Here is an 18893-nt window from a genome sequence, read left to right on the forward strand (position 1 = left end):
TTTCAAAACAAGGAGTATCTTGATTTTTATATTTCTCATGGTTACAGCCCTGTGGAAATATGATTCATTTGTTCTCTATATGAGATTTGTTATTTACCACAACCAGGAACCTGACCATAAAGTTCTATAGTCTCAAATTTGACTAAGTGAACACTTTTTTTCTTTTGCCCTTTGTTTCCAATTTAAAACTTTTCAGATTATCTTTGCAGCCCACCATAAAATGTATTGTCCTCAGTGTTCTTTGTGTGTAATTCATTCCTTGTTGGAAGATTTTGGTTAATCTATTTTAAACCAGATTTGGTTCAGAAACCAAAGAATCAACAGGGAAACCAAAAGAGATCATTCTGAAAACTAATCCTCAAGACCAGGTGGGAGTCATTGTATTTGCTTCAGAGAGACAAGCATCGTTTCACATTATATCATCTTGGAAAATTACTAATTTATTGAGATATTACTGAAATCACCTTTATAATTACAGGTGGAAAATGCCCACAATATTCAGTGTTCATTGATGTTTAAAACTCTCAAAATCATAGCATTTGAAGGACCATCCCATCCCAAGCCTTTCAAAAGTAAAGCTAACACATTACATAATGGATTCAAACTGAAAACTTTCATCTGGGAAAAAACAAGCATGCCCCGAGTCTCTGATGTTGCTTTTCTTATTCTAGTTATAGCAATAAAGGAAGAGAACTGAAAGTAAACCAGGAGTAATTTAGAGAAAGAGACAAAATCATATCTATCTGCAGATCATATAGGGGTAGAGAACACCAGATCTTCCACCACCCATCTCAGCATTGATCCCATGGGAACAGGTTCTGGCCCAGGCCCTTCATGTTTTCTTGATATATATTGTTGAATGTTTCCATCTGGGTCACTGTGAAATAGTTTTTCCATTCTCCACAGATTCCTGCCACATGTGGAATAAAGTAACGATTCCTGTGATAAATCCTTAATGATCATTTGTTCCATCCCCATTCTTCTTCCCTCCTTTACCCAGGAAGGAGACCTGGGTGGACCTTTAGTGATATTTATGGAATTTATGGGATAGCACCTTCCCTTGCAGTCTGTAGACTCTTCCCTTCATCATTCATCATTAAGGGAATATGGACAATGAGTCTGCCTAAGCTCACCTCTTACTCCTACTATTCCTTTTCTTGTTTTTCCTCTGATGAAGGAAAAGTTGAGGGAGTTTTTCTTGGATGCTCATGTATCCTATTGTTGTGAGGGTGATTGTGTAGGTATCTATTACTCTATTTCAAGGAGCAAATTCTGTGTCAATTTATGTCATTCATGTTAATTTTGTGATTTACACCTTTTTGATTCTATTTTTAGGTGTCTGGATGTCAGATGGATTGGGCCAAACCATCTGTTTAACTCCCTTGTGGTGCATGATCATTTATCCTCACCTTTTCTCAACACCATCACTTTGAAGGGTTCCACATTTTCTCTTATTATAGCTTCATTGTTTTCCAGCATGTGATTTTTCATGACCTGGAAAGAGGCATTCTCTATGACTGAGCTGATTTCTTCCTCACTCAGGTCCTTGTCCAGAAATTGGCAAATCTTCTCCACACTGACCTTAAGATCCTAGAAAAAATCCCACACCTTTTAATTCTGGGGTGAAAAAGTCTTAGAGGAAAAAATGGAGGGAAATGGAGAGACCAAAAGTGAGACAGAAGCCAAGAAAAAGGATATGGAGGAAGGGAACAAGAAGTAAAAGGATTAGTTGGAAGAGAAGCAGAAACATGGGTTTTAGGAGAAGAGGGAATATGGAGTCTGATGGGAAAGATCTGAAGGGAAGGGGAAAATAATGAAGTACAAGGAGAAGAGACATTTTAGTGGAAACAGTTGATAGTGAGGGTGTGAGGGAGGACAGAAGCAGGAGTGGGATGGCAATCAAGCAAGGAAGGAGAGAATTTGGAGAGAGAAGAGGAAAAAGGAACAGGAGGTGAAATTAGAGATTCTGGGTAGTGGATGCAGGGCTGGTAAGGGAGGTAGAGGAACGAAGAAAAAACTAAAGAAAACAAAAGAAAAAAGGAGAAAATCAGAAGAAGAGATGGTGAGAAAGAAGGAAAAGAAAATTGATGAGCTGGAGTAAAATAGAAGATAAAATATAAAGAAGAAATGCAGTAAATGAGAAAGGAAGAGACAACATATGAAATGAAAAGAAAGAAAGAAATGGAAATAAAAGAAGTGAAAAAAGAAAATGAAAGAAAAAGAAACAGAAAGAAGGGATGTAGGGGAAAAGAAGGGAAACAAAAATTGCATGAAAACTGAGAGGAAAGAAGGACTCCATGAAGAAATTGGAAGAAGAAATGGATGGAAAGGAAATGAATATAAAATAGATAGAGGAGTTTAGTAAAAGAAAAAATAAATAGGAAGGAAAGATGGAAGGAAAGAGAGGTAAAAGAAAGAAGAATGGGAGATGGAGAGAAAGAAATGCAAAAGGTAGAAGAAAATTTATAGAGAAAGACAAAATAGGAAGCAGAGATGAGAGGAAAGAAAGACAGTAAAAATCTAGAGGGAAAGAAAAAGAATTAAAAGATTAAAAATAAATAGAGAGAAAATGAAAGATACAATAGGAAATAATGAAGTGAAAGAGAAATGAAGAGGAAATAAGAAATAGAGAGAAAGCTTGAAGAGTTCAAGAGAAAGAAAGAAATGAAAAAAACAACGATGGAAGTAAACAAAGGAAGAGAAATTAAGAAGAAATGGAGGGGAAGAGAAAGGAAGATAAAATAGACGAGATGGAAGGAAATAATGAAAGCAAGAGGAAACAGGAAGAGATGAAGAAAAATAGAAAAGAGAAAATAGGAAGAAATAGAGGGAAAGAGAAAAGAAAAAAATTGAGAAGTTGAGATACAGAGAGAGAAAGGAAGAGAAAATAGAAGAGACAGAGACAAATAATTTAAGAAAAAGAGGCAGAAGAAATTGCAGGAAAAAGAAAATAAGAGAAAAGTGAAGGAAAAATGGAGGGGAGAAAGGAAGAGAAAACACAAAGTAGAATTGGAATGTGAAAGTTTAAGTGCTGAGTGAATGGGAAAGGGGAGAGTTTTACAGGAGGAGAGGGAGTGATTGAGGAGAGGATCAGCAGAGGGTAGAGGAATTAGGGAAAATAGGAAAAGGTAGAGCAGAAAGGAAGGAACGTGGAGATGAAATCAAAAGGAATCTAAGGAAGTTAAAGAAGGGTTGAGACATGAAGAGGGAAGAAAAGGATAGGAGAAGATGAGGAGAATAGTTGAAAGAAGAAAGAGAAAGGGGAAGAACAAATTTGGAAACACAGAATAAAGCAGATCAAGCAAGGATGGACAGTAGATACAGAGAACATGTCAGGGAAAGCCCAAGACATTCCTGGGAGTAGGAAGGAGGTCCTTGCCCCTCAGAATTGTGAGAGCTCCTCCCACCAGTTCACAGGCCATCCAGTAAAAATCAATCTCCTGTGGTCTTCACAGGCAGACAAGCTTCTGACAGCTATGTAGATATTTGGGCAAGAGCTCTTGACAGATCCCATGTTCTCTCCATGGCAGAGAGAGATTGAGAGTGAGGGAACCTGATTGGAACAGAGGATGGACATAGGATCAAAACTGACAGGAACTGGAAAGGGAACTTGCTGGCTTTTTCAAACAAGTTACCCCCTTATACCCCAGTACCTTTGGAACTAAGCACTTGGCTGAGGGACTCTGGCCTTGACTCATTGTTCCTCAACCTTTTTCAGTTCCACTGATGATGGGTGAACCTATAAGCTGAGTTGACACTCCAGCTTTGCTGAGAACATGCAGAATCTGTTCTCTACTGTTTGTGTCTGCTTATGCCTTCATTCTTGGCCCAGCGTCAGCCTCTGAGCTATTTACTGAACCAGACCATCCTTCTCTTGCCTTTAGGCATTTGGTCTCACTTTCCCCTATGTTTAGAATATTCTTGGTCCTCTGCTCTGATTCCTGACCTCCCTGGCTTCCTTTACATTCTAACTGAGGACTCATCTTCTACAGGAAGCCTTTCCCAGTCCCTCTTAATTCTAGTGCCTGCCTCCTGCAATGTCTCCAATTTATCTCACACACATTCACATATGGAAACCCTAGCACATACATTTCTTGTTTTTCCAAAGCACTTTGCATATTATCTTATCCATTAGGCTGGGATCTCCTTCAGGGCAAGGACTGCCTCTCCTTGTATCCCTAGTACTTCCCACCATACATATCATTGCTTATATTTATGAATATTTATTTCCTGAGACATCATGCAAAGAACTGTGTATAAAGGAGATATGGAGAAGAAAAATTGGAAATAATTGAGAAAGGGATGATAATTGCATTGATGAGGATTCCTTGAAAGGATGAAAATGGGAATATATAGGGACCCTACCTGATGAAGTTCCTCATAGGTTAGGAACAAAAAGTTCTTTGAATCATTCAGAGGCAGCCATCCTTTGACATGGTCAAACCAAGATCCATATAGAACTAGAAGGGAATTAGGAAGAAGAGAAGGGAGCCCAGGTCACTCTGTTTTCTGGATATATAAGGTGCTTACTTTACCTTTACTTTACCTGCTAGCCAGAATGGGAGTCCAGGAAAGAAAAGTAAATTCTACCCACTACTCGCAGTCTGCTGTTTGTTTATATCTTTCTGTGTGTGTGTGTGTGTGTGTGTGTGTGTGTGTGTGTGTGTGTGTGTGTGTGTGTATGTGTGTGTGTTGGGGATGGGGAGAAGATTCTTAGACACAGAGAGTTTAACTGGTAGATTATGAGGAAGTCACAAGGCTAGCTTGGGCCAGTTGCTGACTTCAACTTGAGATATCTCTGCAAAGATGGTGGACTTTAATAGAGATGTTAGGTTGGGCTCTCTGGAAGAGGTGGCATTTGAATTTTATACTGGAAGAGGCAAGAAATTTGAATGACTTACATTTTAGTCCAAGCCCTGAGATAACTGCTTTTCCCAAAGAGTACTGGTCTTAGATATGCATATTTCTTGGAAAGTCCTTTCACAATATGGGCCCCATCCTTCTTCTTTAACATTGCCCTGCATCTATCATGGGACTGTGGGAAGGAATTGCCTCCCAGAAAATAGAAGGGCACCCATAAAAAAGGCAATTCAATTATAATGCCCAAAGGGTGGGGGAAAGAAAAGGGATGAGGAAGGAAAGCAGGTCTCACTTCTCCACTCACCATTTCCCTGAATGAATTCATCAAAAAAATACTAAAAATTGGAAAATGACTGGAAAATTGGCAACTCATGTACAAAATTGTAGAAAGATACAAGGACATCCTTTGGATTCCGGGCAACATAAATAACCTGAAAGAGAAATTGAAATGAGTTTGGCACATCCATTTTCCTTCCTCATAAAACATCCCTGGTGGGGAGGACATTTCAGGGCTCCTAAGAGCTGTTGCCTTCTTTCTCTCCTTATATCCCAAGAATTTAGCACATTGCTTGGGAATATAATAAAGGCTTAACAAATGTTCATTGACCAACTGACTAAATGATCTCTGGCATTTGCTCTTACTGGATAAACTATACCCACTTACTTTTTCTCCACCTGTCTGTAATTTGTGAATATAATGGAGCAACACCCCAAACTTCATGGAATTTTCTACCTTTCCTATGGGTATGTGGACACCTCCTCAATCTCTGGGCTGGCTCTTCTTTCCTCAAATACTCCCATAATGACAGGTCACAGTTCCCAGGGGAAAAAACCCCTCTGAATTAAAGTTACACTTGGATTCTGTTCACATCCTAGGGGGTGATCCCTTTGTGGGGAAAATAACTCAACACTTGAGTACGTAAGTCTCTAGCAATGGTTTTTCATTAATACAAAGCAACTATTCTCGCCAGTGAGGTTGTTACTTATTAAAACTAGTTCTTTACTTAGCAATAAGGAAAAAGGATAAAAGAAGGGAGAAAGCATTTAATAGATAACAGTTTAAAATAAAGAAATGGCAGGATCCTGGCTGAGGAAGGCATTTTCTGGAAGGTCAGAATGCAATGTATATGGCAGGGTTTTTGTGTCTGAAATTTAAAGAGATTTCACTTGAAAAGTGTGGAGAAAGAGAGGGAGGTAGGAAATAATACATGGGATGTAGGCTCCACAGGCTCTGCAGGTAAACTCTCTAGAACAAAATTCTGAAGACACAGAAAGAGACACTTCTAGGGACAGATTGAGTCCTTATCCAATTTTTTTGATTGATTTACTGGTGAGAAGAAAAGGGGATATTAATCAGAGGATGCATAGGAGAATCCTGTGGAACCCCACTGAGTAATACATGTTTTAAAATGTGCAGGGAAGGAGTTAGGACTGGTTCCAGAGAGTGCACATAAAAATTCAAATTGAGCCCAGATAGCATTGTCAGAGAAAATGGAGAGGGAATAGCAAATTGGGATGGGGAGACAAAATACCCTAATATTTTTTAATTTGCCTGAAGAATTCATTCATTCGTCTTCCATTGAGTGTAGAGTTCTACAGGTATCTCAGAAATTAGAGGGTGATTGAAGAGTGAGAGGACACAGTATGTGATGGCGTGGACCTGCTTCGTTTTCCATCTTTAGCCTGAAACCTTTTTTCTATCTGTTCTTCTCTTTGTTTTTTCATCACCTTCTCCTTCTCATACCATCTTGATTATTTCTCTTCTTCATTTGACTCAAGTCCTTCTTCAGGGAGGAAGGGAACTTGAGCATTATGGAATAGAAGCTACAGAAGAGACCAGAGCAGTCTTCCAGACAGATCCATGCATTAGTGGACTATCTGAGCTTTCAATGCCACCTGCTCAAGTTGCTGCCTCCATGTCTTTCCTCCTGTTCCCTCTTCTCCTCTTGCTTCCATTTTTCACAGACTCTATAGGAATATTGTTGAAATACTCAGTAGCCTCCTCTGATCTACTTGAAAGATGGAACATTTTCAGATGTGGCCCAATTCGAGTTTAATGTTACAATTTCACTTTGAACTCACTAAATCACGTAGGAAATGTTGACATAGACATATTGCTTGTGGCCAGAGTAGGATGATTCAAATCTCTTCTAATCTGATGAAAAAGAAATTAGGGATTGCCTAGAGTATTGGTTTGACTGGGAAACAGAGATCACTTTGACGCTATTAAGACAAAACACATGTGTAGGTTGAGTTAATATAATAAAACTGACAATTCTGCCCCAATTTTTACTTAGTGACACATTAAGAAATTATTTTATAGAGATGGAAAAAATAGTTAAATTTGTCTGTAAGAATGACTGATCAAGGCTATGAAGGGAATCAATAAAAAGAAATTTCACATACAAGACCTCAATCCATATCAAATAAAGTGGTAATTATCAAAATGATTTGGTCCTAGGTAAGAAATAGACTGGTGGATCAATGGATTAGATTAGGTACATATTACATTGTAGCAAAATGACCTTAGTAATTTAATATTTTACAAGCCCAACAATCCAAACTTTTCAGATGTAAGCTCATTATTTGGCCAAAACTGCTGGGAAGACTGGCAGAAACTAGATATAGAGCAATATATCACATTGAACTTCAGGATAAGGTCAAAATGGGCACAAGATTTAGACATAAAGGGTAACACCAAAAGCAAATTCAGAGAACATGGATTAATTTGTTTGTTTGATCTTTACAGAAGTGAAAAAAATAGTATGAAACAAGATATAAGGAGCATTACAAAATATAAAATGGATAATTTTAATTATGTATAAATTTGAAAAGCTTTTGCACAAACAAAACCAAAATAACTAAAATTGGGATGGAAGCTGAAAAGTAGGAAACAATTTATAGCAAGGTCCTATGAAAAGGCCTCATTTCTCAAATATATAAAGAACTGAGCCAAATTTATATGAATAAATATCATTCTTCAAATGTCAAAGTATTTAACCAGGCAGTTTTCAGACAAAAAAATGGAAGCTAACTTTAGTCATGTGAATAAAGGCTCTGAATCATTACTGATTTGAGAAATGCATATTAAAACAACTCTGAAGTACCATGTGACACCTATGAGATTGGCTAATATAAAACAAAAGTAGGAAAATAATAAATATTGGAGGGGATCTGAGCAATGTGGGGAAACCATGTACTGTTAATAAATAGGTGAAGTGATCGAACCATTGAGGAGAGTAGAACTATACCCAAATGGCTCTAAACCTGTGCAAACTCTTTGATCCAAAAATAGTACTACTAGGTCTGTATCCAAAAGTAATTTTAAAAGGGAAAAGACAGAAAATCCTGAAAAGACTTGCAAGAACTGATGCTGAGTGAAGTGGGCATAACCAGGACAACATCGTACACATTAGCAGCAATAATTATATGATGATCATCTCTAATGGACTTCGCTCTTCTCAGAAGTTCAGTGATCATTGACAATTAATTTTCTTTTGATCAAGGAAAAGTCTGAAACATTTATGATGGAAAAAATTATCCACATCCAAAGAAAAAACTATGGGGTCTAGTTAAAAGTCAAAGAATATTTTTTAATTTTTTAAAACTTGTTTTATGATTTTTTCCTTTTCTCATGATTTTCCCCCTTTTGTTCTAATTCTTCACTAACAACATGACTAATACAGAAATATGTTCAACTTAGTTCTAAATCAAACACCTTTAATGGGAAAGGGGGAAGGGAGGAAGGTAGAAAAATGTAGAGTTCAAAAGCTCACAAAAATATGAATGTTGAGAACTGATGCTGAGTGAGATGAGCAGAACCAGAAGAACATTGTACACCCTAACAGCAACATGGGGGTGAAGATCAACCTTAATGCCTTGCACATTCCACCAGAGTAACAATCAGACAAAATTTTGGGATATCTGCAATGGAGAATACCATCTATGTCCAGAGAAAGAATTGTGAAGTTTCAACAAAGACCAAAGACTATTAAATTTAATTTTAAAAAAACATTATCATATTCTGTAATTCTTTTAAGGTTTTTTTTTTTTGGATGGCAATGGGGTCACATAGCTAGGTAATTATTAAGTGACTGAGACTGGATTTGAACTCAGGTCCTCCTGATTCCAGGGTTGGTGCTCTATTTGCTGCACCACTTACCTGCCCTCCTTATTATGTAATTATGCTATCTCTTATACTATATTTTTTTCCTTAAGGATATTATTTCTCTCTCCTATTATTCAAAAAATATTCATCATATTAAGCATATTGTTGATCAGTGGTATGTAAGAAAAAAGCTATTTTTCAGAGAAAAATAATGCTTTCTTTTACATCCATATAAATGGTCTCCTAGCTTTTACCTGAAGCCTTCAGAGAAGGAAGACTTCATCACTTCCTAAGGGAACCTACTCCATTCCATGATAGCACCAGTGGTTAAGAAGTAGTTCTAAACATTTTGCCTCATTTGGCTTCTCTGTAATGTCAACTCATAGTTTCTGATTTTCTCCTCTGAGTCCAGGCCACTTCCTGGCCCATCAGATTCTGAAAGAAGAGCTATTCTTCCTCTTCCTAGTCCCTCCCTACCATATCACATTTTTCTATTAAAATTCAATTCAAAAAAATATTAAATTCATCCCAGGTTTCTCTTTCTCTAATGCATCTCTGACATTCCTTCAAGTCTATCCAAACTTATCAGCTTCATACTTCTGTCCTCATCCCTTTCCCTTTTCCTTTATTTCATATCCTACTCATGATTCTTCTCCAGAGAACCTTTCCCCTTTCTTTCCAGAAGTTGAAGTGAGCAGTGACATAGTCAGAAGGGTTAGATGATTAGGAGAGTGTGTAGAGGATGGAGAACAAGGAGATTCCTCTGTCTACCTCTTCATTTTCCTGATTTCCCATGTTCCAGCTTCTCTCTATCCCATCCTCTTTCTAACTCTAAGATGACTGTTTCTTTATTCAGGGGCCTGTGGTGCTTACCTTGGCCTTGCTGATGAAATCAGATTTAGGGAAGAGATGGATTGGGAGATGGGAAGTGAAAAGCCGTGGATCTGCCTTAGTCTTGATGACTTCAAGGGAATTTAGATGCTCTATCCAGGGTGAACGTTTCCAGGAAGAGGCAGATTTGACCCAAGTGGGATCCCCTTTGGAGTAGATCAGGCTGAGGATGTCTATCATCCAGTGGGTTCCTGCAAGGAACAAAAATGGAGAAGGTGGCTCATGATGATTTATTTTAGAGAATCATGGACCCTCAGAGGAAGGAAAGGCAGCACAGGTGACAATTTAGCTGATACTGTAACAGGGCAATCAAAGTCTTCTTTGGAAGAAGGAATAGAAGACTGTCTAGCTCTATTTTGGACAGTGCTACTTGTCAAGAAGATTCCCCTGAGATGAAGCTCAAATTTTCCTGGATGTGTGAATGGTCACATCAAAGAGTGTCCAGTCATTCAACAGGCATATCCTGAACATTGATTGGATGGCAGACCTTGTACTAGTGCCAGGGATTCAAAGATAAGGAAAATCCCAGTCCCTGAATGCAAGAAACTCACAACCTATAGTGAGATTTGAAATGTAATAACTCAGTTCATTTATGAGGCATTCCTACAAAATGTAGGAAAGAAAGTATCAGAGAGAATGGAACTGAAAGTTGGGGATTGCCTCTAGTAGAAGGTGGGTTTGAGCTCAGTTTTTTAGAAAGTCTGGGAAAGTAAGAGGCAGAGGTGAGGAGGAGAGGCTTCCAGGCATAGGGGACACAATCAATAAAAAGCTGTACTGTAGTTAGAGTTGGGCATTGTCCATACAGGAGCCCTGATCTCTTGTTACTCACAATTCCATCTTGGAGTTCCTGGGGTGGGACTTTGTGAAACATACCCAGTGATTAGACTTGCATGGAAATTCTCATGAGAGATGTGTGAAAGAAATACTCTTCTTGGCTAAGGTCCATCAGTGATGAGACTGGAAGAAGGCAGAGGTTTCTAGGTCATAAGGATTGATTAGAACTTCATTAAAGAGATGGGAATGTAAAGGACATTCTGAACTTTGAGGAAAGCATAAGCAAAATCATGGAAGGAGGGTATCAGGGAGCCTTTCTAGGGAGTTGGGGAATAGAAAAGCTTGCTCTAGGCCAGCATATATACAAGTGTTCAGCTACGGGGTTCTCTGTCTTGTGGGTCTGAGAACTTGGGTTCTAATCTTGGCTTTACCATTTCCATGAAATGCAGATGACCTTCAAAAGCTTTCCTGGAGTTGTGATTAATGAATTATTGGACATAAAGTCAGGAAGATCTGAATTTGAATGTTGCCTGTCCTGGAGTCTTCTGTTGAAATGGAAAGTCCAGTCTGAGCTGTTAGTCTGAAAGTTAGTCCTTGCCAATCTTCCTTCAAAAGACTCTTTCCCTGACTTCCAGTGACACTGAACTCCTGTGGTATAGCTTATTGTTTCCATGGAACTGGAATACTGCTCTAGCCCATCCCCAGAAGGGTTGCCCAAATACCCTTCCTTTAAAGAAGGTCATGAGACAATGGAGAGACCATAGGGTTCAGATTATAGGACTCCCTGGCCAGTTTCTTCTCTTCTCAGACCTTCTTGTTGTTTAGTAGCTTCAGTCCTATCTGGCTCTTCCTAATCCTATTTGGGGTTTTCTGTTTTTTCCTTTCTTTTTTGTTCATTTGTTACTTGTGTAGAAGAGGAGCAACTGATAAACACACACAGTTTCATTTCTTCGTGGTGGTTAAAAATAATTGAAATATTCTGACGACTTCAATTACAAACCATTGCATGTCAGAATCTCTATAGTAAAAGTGAAAAGCCTCAGGCAAAAACACAAAGACTAAATGGCCATTAGTAGTTGATACATGAATGTTGAAAAAATGGTACAATGTAGATTTCTGCTGTTTAATGTAGACTTAAAGAACTGATCAGAATTAGCATTTTTACTTAAGTTGCCTAAACAACACGTTTGCTGAGAGATGTTTATTAAAGTTGGTGAAAATTCCTACCCAACTAGGGAAATCTGTTTTCCTATTTCATTGTTTTCTCTCTTTTTTCTGGTCCCAAGTGTCCTGATCAGTTATTCTATCGCAATGGAGGTTTCTCCAAATGCACAGTTTTAGATCTGCATTCTGTGTTTTATACAAATGAAGCAAATGTTCAGTAAGGGTATAGAAATCTTAGAGCAACCCTCTGGTATCATAAATGCATGCCTAAGTCACCATGCACAACATTGTGCCACAAATTATAGCTTCCAATTATTTTTCTTTTCAATACTTTTTATTCTACATAAATTTGTACAATAGACTAATGTTAAAAAGTAAATGAATACACTTGCAAGACAAAACTGTTCACCCAATTGTAAAGACTGATATCTGTTTGCAAAAACCACAATAAATGCAGAGCAAAGAGAAGTGTTTGATGCATGTGACACCTATTCCCACTGGTGGGAAAGCAACCAAACAAACCAAAGGAAAAAACCTACTGGCCTCCATCTGAAAATACATTGTATTCCTTTTTAATAGGATAATTTCAAGAGTCAAATTGAAATAAAGTTAAGTACCTAAAGATTTAAGAGCCAATATCAAAAAAGAAATGCCCTCTTTTGATAATAGAGAAATAGTGATGGACTGCAGCCCATCAAAGGTTAACAATCTGTTCTCCAATATGGAAAGTGAGGTAGCTACAGTATGAAGTTCCTTTTATCTCTGAGATCTGAGCCTGGAATGCTGTGGTAAAGAAGAAAGCTCATCTCATCTAGCCTCCCTCCCTTGCCATATTTCCCCGCCATGCTCCTTACCCGATTTGGGGTAGGTCACTAAAATGACATCTTTGTCCTGAAACTCAACCTCATCCTGCAATTTTGCCATAAGCTCTTCCTTGTGAAAGTTGGGCAATAGAGGAATCCCCTTCAAAAACATATAGTGTGGGGGATTCTCCATGCAGGCCGATTTCTTCTGGTTAGGTGGCTGCTCTCTCCTGGATCGTTTTCACTGTTGCTTCTCCTCCTGCTCCTGCTTCCTTGGCTCTGCCCAAAGTCCTAGTGAAACACAGGCCTGTTGAGCACACAGTTGATCCCACAAACATGATTAAGAAACTTTGGGATCTGGGTTTTCTGGGATAAGATTGGCTAAGTCCAAAGAGCCTAGATCTCAGTTGTCTCCTAGCAAGAAGAGTTGGGAATAAATACACAAATAATGCTGAATGAGATCACTTCCTTGGTTCAGTTTCCAGGACCCACATATACCTTCAAGGCTCCATGAGGACTGTCATGGAGAAGAAGGAATGGACCTGGTCATTTGGGCTCTAGAGACACAATGGGAAGGTGTTAAAAAAGTTGATTTGGGTTAAATGTTCAGAACTATTCTTTAATGACTAGAATTATGATTATAGATTATTACTGATAAGTATTCACCATCCATTAACTTCTGCAATGGAATTGTTTCAGATAAGATACACAAGATACACAAGATACCCTGAACTGGTACATACTGACCCCTAACCTGCAGAACTTTTGCTCTTGGGGAGAGTGGGCTCCAGCTTACTTTGTGTGAAACCTACAATTTCTCCAATGAAGTTCACTGAAAGTGGCAGAGCTAAAAGGAGAAGCCATGTAGCAACAGAAGCCCCTGGGCTCTGCATATCTTGCTAGAGGAACCATCTTGTATTATTCAACCCAATAGATAGCTGTGGATAAGTGTCAAATATATGATCCTGTGTCATCTGTTCAGTTGTTACAGGGGTCCAAAATGAGGGAAGCCACTGTCATTTAAAAAGAATCTTGTGAGGGGCTGCTCTGGGGAAGATGGAGTTCTATAAGCCTACTACTTGCTCCCTTTAGTCAGCCACCTCTTCCTGGTCTGGTCTCTGGCCAGGCACCTCCAGGAACATGGACATTGCAGACGCAAAGGGAGAGAGTATTGGATTGACCATCTGTTTTAGGTCTTCCCTGGTTTGAATGCCGCCTGTTCTAGATCTTATTTGCCTCAAAGGAAATTGTGCCTCCAAGGCTGCCATACACTTCTTTTCATTTGTCCTGGACTGGTAGAATACAGGTTTAAGGACCATTGACACAGATATGCCTGTGTCCATACTCAGCTTGGTTCTTGTCTTTGCTATCAAAGAATACCAAAATGGCAGCACTTTGTTTGGACATATGGCATTGTGTCCAACTGTGGCTGCTCAGACCAATATGAGCCCAGAATACTTTGCCATAGATTGGGGACAAATACTTCTTGTGAACAGCTGGAGTGGGTACTGCCTTCCTCATAGAGTGCAGCCCCCTCTCTGATGAGGGCACACCATGTTGGCTGGTCCTTTGCCAGCTTCTCCCATGCTGTACAAGCAATTCTTAAGCTCTTCAATGAGGCCTTCAGGGTGTTTTGGTATCACTTCTTCTGACCCCCCTTGTGTGAGTTGCCCTGTGTGAGTTCTCCCTAAAATAGGTTTTTGGCAAACATACCAACATGCCCAGCCCATTATAATTGCACTCTACAGTAATGTTTCTCAGAGGAAAGCAATGAATGTCCCAATGACTATTGATTGTACTTCCCATTATGAGTTCTTAAGTCTACAGCTTGGGGAGGCTACAGCTGATTTCAGATACTAACAAAAGCAGAAAGTTCATACTCAGTAATTGATACCAGAAAGTGTTATGTTATATTTTTTGTTCTTCATTAACTCAATCTGATGTAAAACTCCATCACTGGTCATGAAGGATATTTAGGGAAGACATGAAGGGATGAAATCATACACCTCATATGAATGAACTTTCACTTAATATGAATGATCACAGGATAGTTCTCTCAGAGCTCACATGGCACCAATTATAGCTAGCCTGGAGAGGTTAAGGCGGTGCTTAATGTCAGTCCTTCAGGCCCTTGAAACCTGGGGCCAAGTGAACCAAGCTGGACACACTGAAGTACCTTGAACAATCCCAGAGGAGGACTAAATGGTCCTGTTAGTTTCCATAGATTCCATGATCAGTAGACAATTCACCATAAGTAAGTTTTGTCTTTTATAAATCTTGAATCCAGTTGGTGTGTGTGTGTGTGTATGTATGCCACTGTCTTTGAGTGTGTGGGGGTGTGTACAGATATTCAGAAATCAATTTGCAAAGGGTTTTATAACTATCTTCTCATTTTATCCTCACAACAGCCTGGGAATGGGTGTTATTACCTCCTCTTTACAGAGATGGAAATTGAGGAAGACAAAGGTGAAGTGAGTGCCCCAGGGTCACACACCAAGTGTCCTTTCTGAGGGAAGAAATGAATCCAGGTCTTCCTTCCTCCAAGCCCAGACCTCTAGTCACTGATAATACAAAGTTTGCACACTCTGGGACTTATACCATACATCAACAGCATTTCTCTACATATGAGTTCCCAGCATCATGATGCAAGAATGTTTGTCCCTCATTCTTGAAGAAGTCCATGGAAGTCAGGGAAGTTATGCTATGAGAAGCACAGGAACTGGATTTGAGTGAGGGATTGCTGTACTAAGTCACCCATCTCACTTTTTCCCCCAGAGCCATCTGGGTCCAGTGGCCAAATATGAATCTGAACAACCGGAGATGACTCTGGATGCTAGGCAATCAGGGTTAAGTGATTTGCCAAAGGTAAAATATAAATGTCTGAGGCTGGATTCAAACTTCCATTCTCTTGACTCCAAGACCAGTGCTTATCCACTGTGCCATCTAGTTGCCCAAACTGTCAGTTTAATGCAAACACAAAATTGAAAGAGACCATGCATGGGATTCAGAAAATATAATCAGGGGCAGCTAGGTGGCGTAGTGGATAAAGCACCGGCCCTGGAGTCAGGAGTACCTGGGTTCAAATCCAGTCACAGACACTTAATAATTACCTAGCTGTGTGGCCTTGGGCAAGCCACTTAACCCTGTTTGCCTTGCAAAAACCTAAAAAAAGAAAAAAGAAAAAAAAAGAAAATATAATCAGCACCAGATTGATGGCCCATGAAGAGACATCAGTTCGGTTGAACTGGACTCCAAATGGACTGGCTACTGAGCGACAGGCTGTTCCCTTGCCCTAAGTCTCTACTGGTGTTTTGAAGTAGTCACCTGCAGAGACCAGAGAACAACATCCTTGTGTTCTTCTGGCTACAAAGGGTTGGTACCAGTAGCCACTCAGATCCCAGATCTCCTGGGCTGTGAAAAAATCACATTCCCCAATCAAGTTGTCCAACGTAATAGCCATTTGACACATTTAATGGCTTCCTATGAAAATCTGTTACATGATGATTCTAGCTACTTTTCTTAACCTGAGCTACCTCCTGTATCTCGGTGGGCAACAGGTACAGTAGAGTGAGCCTTGGGCCAGCAGGCAGCAAGTCTTCAGACAGTTACTAGTGGGTGACCTTGGGCAAATCAATTTGCTGCTTTATATCAGTGTCCCCAAATGGAAAATCAGACCTAAAAGACATACTACCTCTTGGGACTGTTGTGAATAATGAATGAGGTAAGATTTATAAAGAGCCTGCCCATAGTAGGTTCTGTATAAATGCCAACCATCGGGAATAATCTGTGGACAGATTATGTGGACATTATGAGAATCTCCCAAACTGACCCTGGTTTTCCAAAGTTGAAAGAGTTTTCCCTGTTGGAGTCCTCAGCTCGCCAGACCTGGCCATGCCCCTGCTCTCCTCTTCTCTCAATGACACCCATGCTCCATTTCAACTTTCTGCAATACTTCCCTAACTCCAGGCTTAGCTTTTGTTCCCTATTGGGAACTGTGGTGGCTAGCAGAGGTGAGGACTGGGCATTGCCCAGTTGGGCTGGCAAACACTCAGTTCTGTTTTCCTCCTTTTAGAGATGCAAAGTGAAGGCTCATGTTCACATCTTCCCTTCTTTGGGGAAGAATCTTGTATTCTTTTTATTGCCTTTAAATTGAGTTTCCAGTCTCTACTGCTCTACTGGATCAGTCTAAAGTATCTCCTCTCTCTCTCTCTCTCTCTCTCTCTCTCTCTCTCTCTCTCTCTCTCTCTCTCTCTCTCTCTCCCCTTTCTTCCTCCTTTCTCACCAGCTCTATATCTCTTGTGTGCCTCTATATCTCTCCTCTCAGGCTCTATCTCTGCTTATCTCTCCCTCTCTTTTTCTGACTGTCTCTGTCTCTCCCCTGATTCTGATTTCCCCAGATAGTCTTGCACATCCCAGAATTGGCCCCTTACTTACCTATTTGCTATTCCTCTGTCTTTCTAGAAGCCAGAGGGGGGCTCTGTCCACTTGGACTGGCAGCACAAAGGAGGCAGGGAGGCTGACTGGAGCTGCAGTCCTTGGAGTCCTGGTTCCCTCCTGGACTGAGCCTGGACACCCCGAGGTTTTAGATGCTTCCAAGTGGTGTCAGGATAGAGATCCAGTCCCTGCCCCACCTCCCTGCCATGTCACTGTCTCAATGGCACCGCCCCTGCAATTGCCCCTGACCTGGGTCCTGGCCAAAGGACTGTCCCTCAAAGTCCACCCGGGCCTCCTCCCTCATCTGGCCTGGTATTCCCAGGAATGGCACTCTGCCCAGGGGGTCGGTCTTCTACCAGTCAGGAGGCCTCGGACAGCTGGGTGCATCAGTCCACCTTGCAGTCCTCTGGTCTCTTCTCTCTCCCCTCCTCCTAAGACACTGTGCCCCACAGGAAGGTTCCCTAAGTACGGTGGGGTCACAGAGAGGGGCCTCCAGGAGATCCTGCCCCTACAAATTAGGTGGGTATCCCTCCTCAGGGTCAGTTCCCCTGAGCGCCCCCCAGTTTCTCTGTTTTGTAAATCCCCCAATTTTCTAAGGATCTCAAAGTCATCATAAGGCTCTCCCTTCTCCAGTTGAGGCCATTTCTGATTGTGACAAATAAACCAAATCTTACATCTTTACCCTTGCTAAATAGAAGGTCATTCTTGTTTTTTATTTTGTTTTTGTTTTTGTTTTTTGCTGTAGTAAATTAATGTCTACTCTCTTGCATTGACCTAACATTGTATTTCTTAGCTGGTAGTTTTGATAATTACTATCTTATAGTATAGGATCTGCTATTACCACACCTCCTTCCTCTGCAATTGTTTTCACATTTTTCTTTGGATGATCTTAACTTTTTGTTTTTCCAAGTGAATTTTTATTTTTTTTTCCCTGATTCAGTAATTCTAATTCAATCTTTCTTTGGTAATTTAATTAGGATCTCATTTAAATAAGTTATTTTCTACTATCACTTCTTGCAGGTCATTCTTTGTGTTAAAAATGAATGTTGATGATTTATATCAATTTATTTTGTATCCTACTAGTATCACAAAATTATTAATTGTTTAAATTTACTTTTTTAGTTTTCTCTCGGGGATTTTCTAAGTTATATTGTCCTATTATCTGCAAAAAGAATTTTACCTCATTTTCTCTTCTATTTCCTTTTATTTCTTATTCTCTTCTTATTGCTATTGTTAGGATGTCCAGGACAGTATTGAATAGCATTGGTGATAGTGGACATCCTTATTTAACACCTGTCCTTACTGTGACATTTTAGATAAATGCTTTTTTACCAATTAAAAATGCATTTATAACCATATTTTAAATGTTTTTTTTATTTTTAAAAGAGTGGACATTTATCTAAATCTTTTCTGCATATTTTGATATTATCTTTTGATTATCTTATTTCCATTCATTTTAAGCATCTACTATGTTAATAGTTTTCCTTATAGTAACCCATTTCTGAATACTCTTATTAATCCTACTTGATCCTAATGTACAATCTTTACACTACATTTTTATTATCTTTTCTCTACTGTTTTATGTAGAATTTCTACTTTCTTATTCATCAATGAAATTTCTGTTTTTAGGCTTCCTGGTTTAGGTGTCAGTATCATATTTGGTTCATAAATGGAATTAGACAAGATTTCTTTTTTTACTTATGATTCCAAATAATTATTTAAAATTGGAAATAGTTCTCTTTTAAATGTTTGATAGAATTCACCTGAAAATACACCTGTCCTGCTGTTCTTTTAGGAAATTCATTTATATCTTGATCAATTATTTTTTTAAGATGTCTATTTAGATTTCCCACTTTTTC

At 39.4% G+C, this 18893-nt stretch overlaps 1 protein-coding gene across 1 annotated transcript; it reads right to left on the minus strand.

Moving 5' to 3' along the window:
• Positions 1 to 382: 382 nt before the first annotated feature.
• LOC141510683 (sulfotransferase 2A1-like) lies at positions 383 to 17217 on the minus strand. Its single transcript, XM_074220269.1, has 7 exons — positions 17035 to 17217; positions 12652 to 12891; positions 9842 to 10050; positions 5197 to 5291; positions 4366 to 4495; positions 1410 to 1590; positions 383 to 910 (listed from the first exon to the last, which is right to left on the minus strand). Exons 2-7 carry the CDS (start codon positions 12791 to 12793, stop codon positions 792 to 794), a joined length of 876 nt encoding a protein of 291 aa, XP_074076370.1. The 5' UTR covers positions 12794 to 12891; positions 17035 to 17217; the 3' UTR covers positions 383 to 791.
• Between the last annotated feature and the right edge of the window lie 1676 nt (positions 17218 to 18893).

Source organism: Macrotis lagotis, chromosome 1 (assembly GCF_037893015.1).
Source record: "Macrotis lagotis isolate mMagLag1 chromosome 1, bilby.v1.9.chrom.fasta, whole genome shotgun sequence".
NCBI classification, from domain to species: domain Eukaryota; kingdom Metazoa; phylum Chordata; class Mammalia; order Peramelemorphia; family Peramelidae; genus Macrotis; species Macrotis lagotis.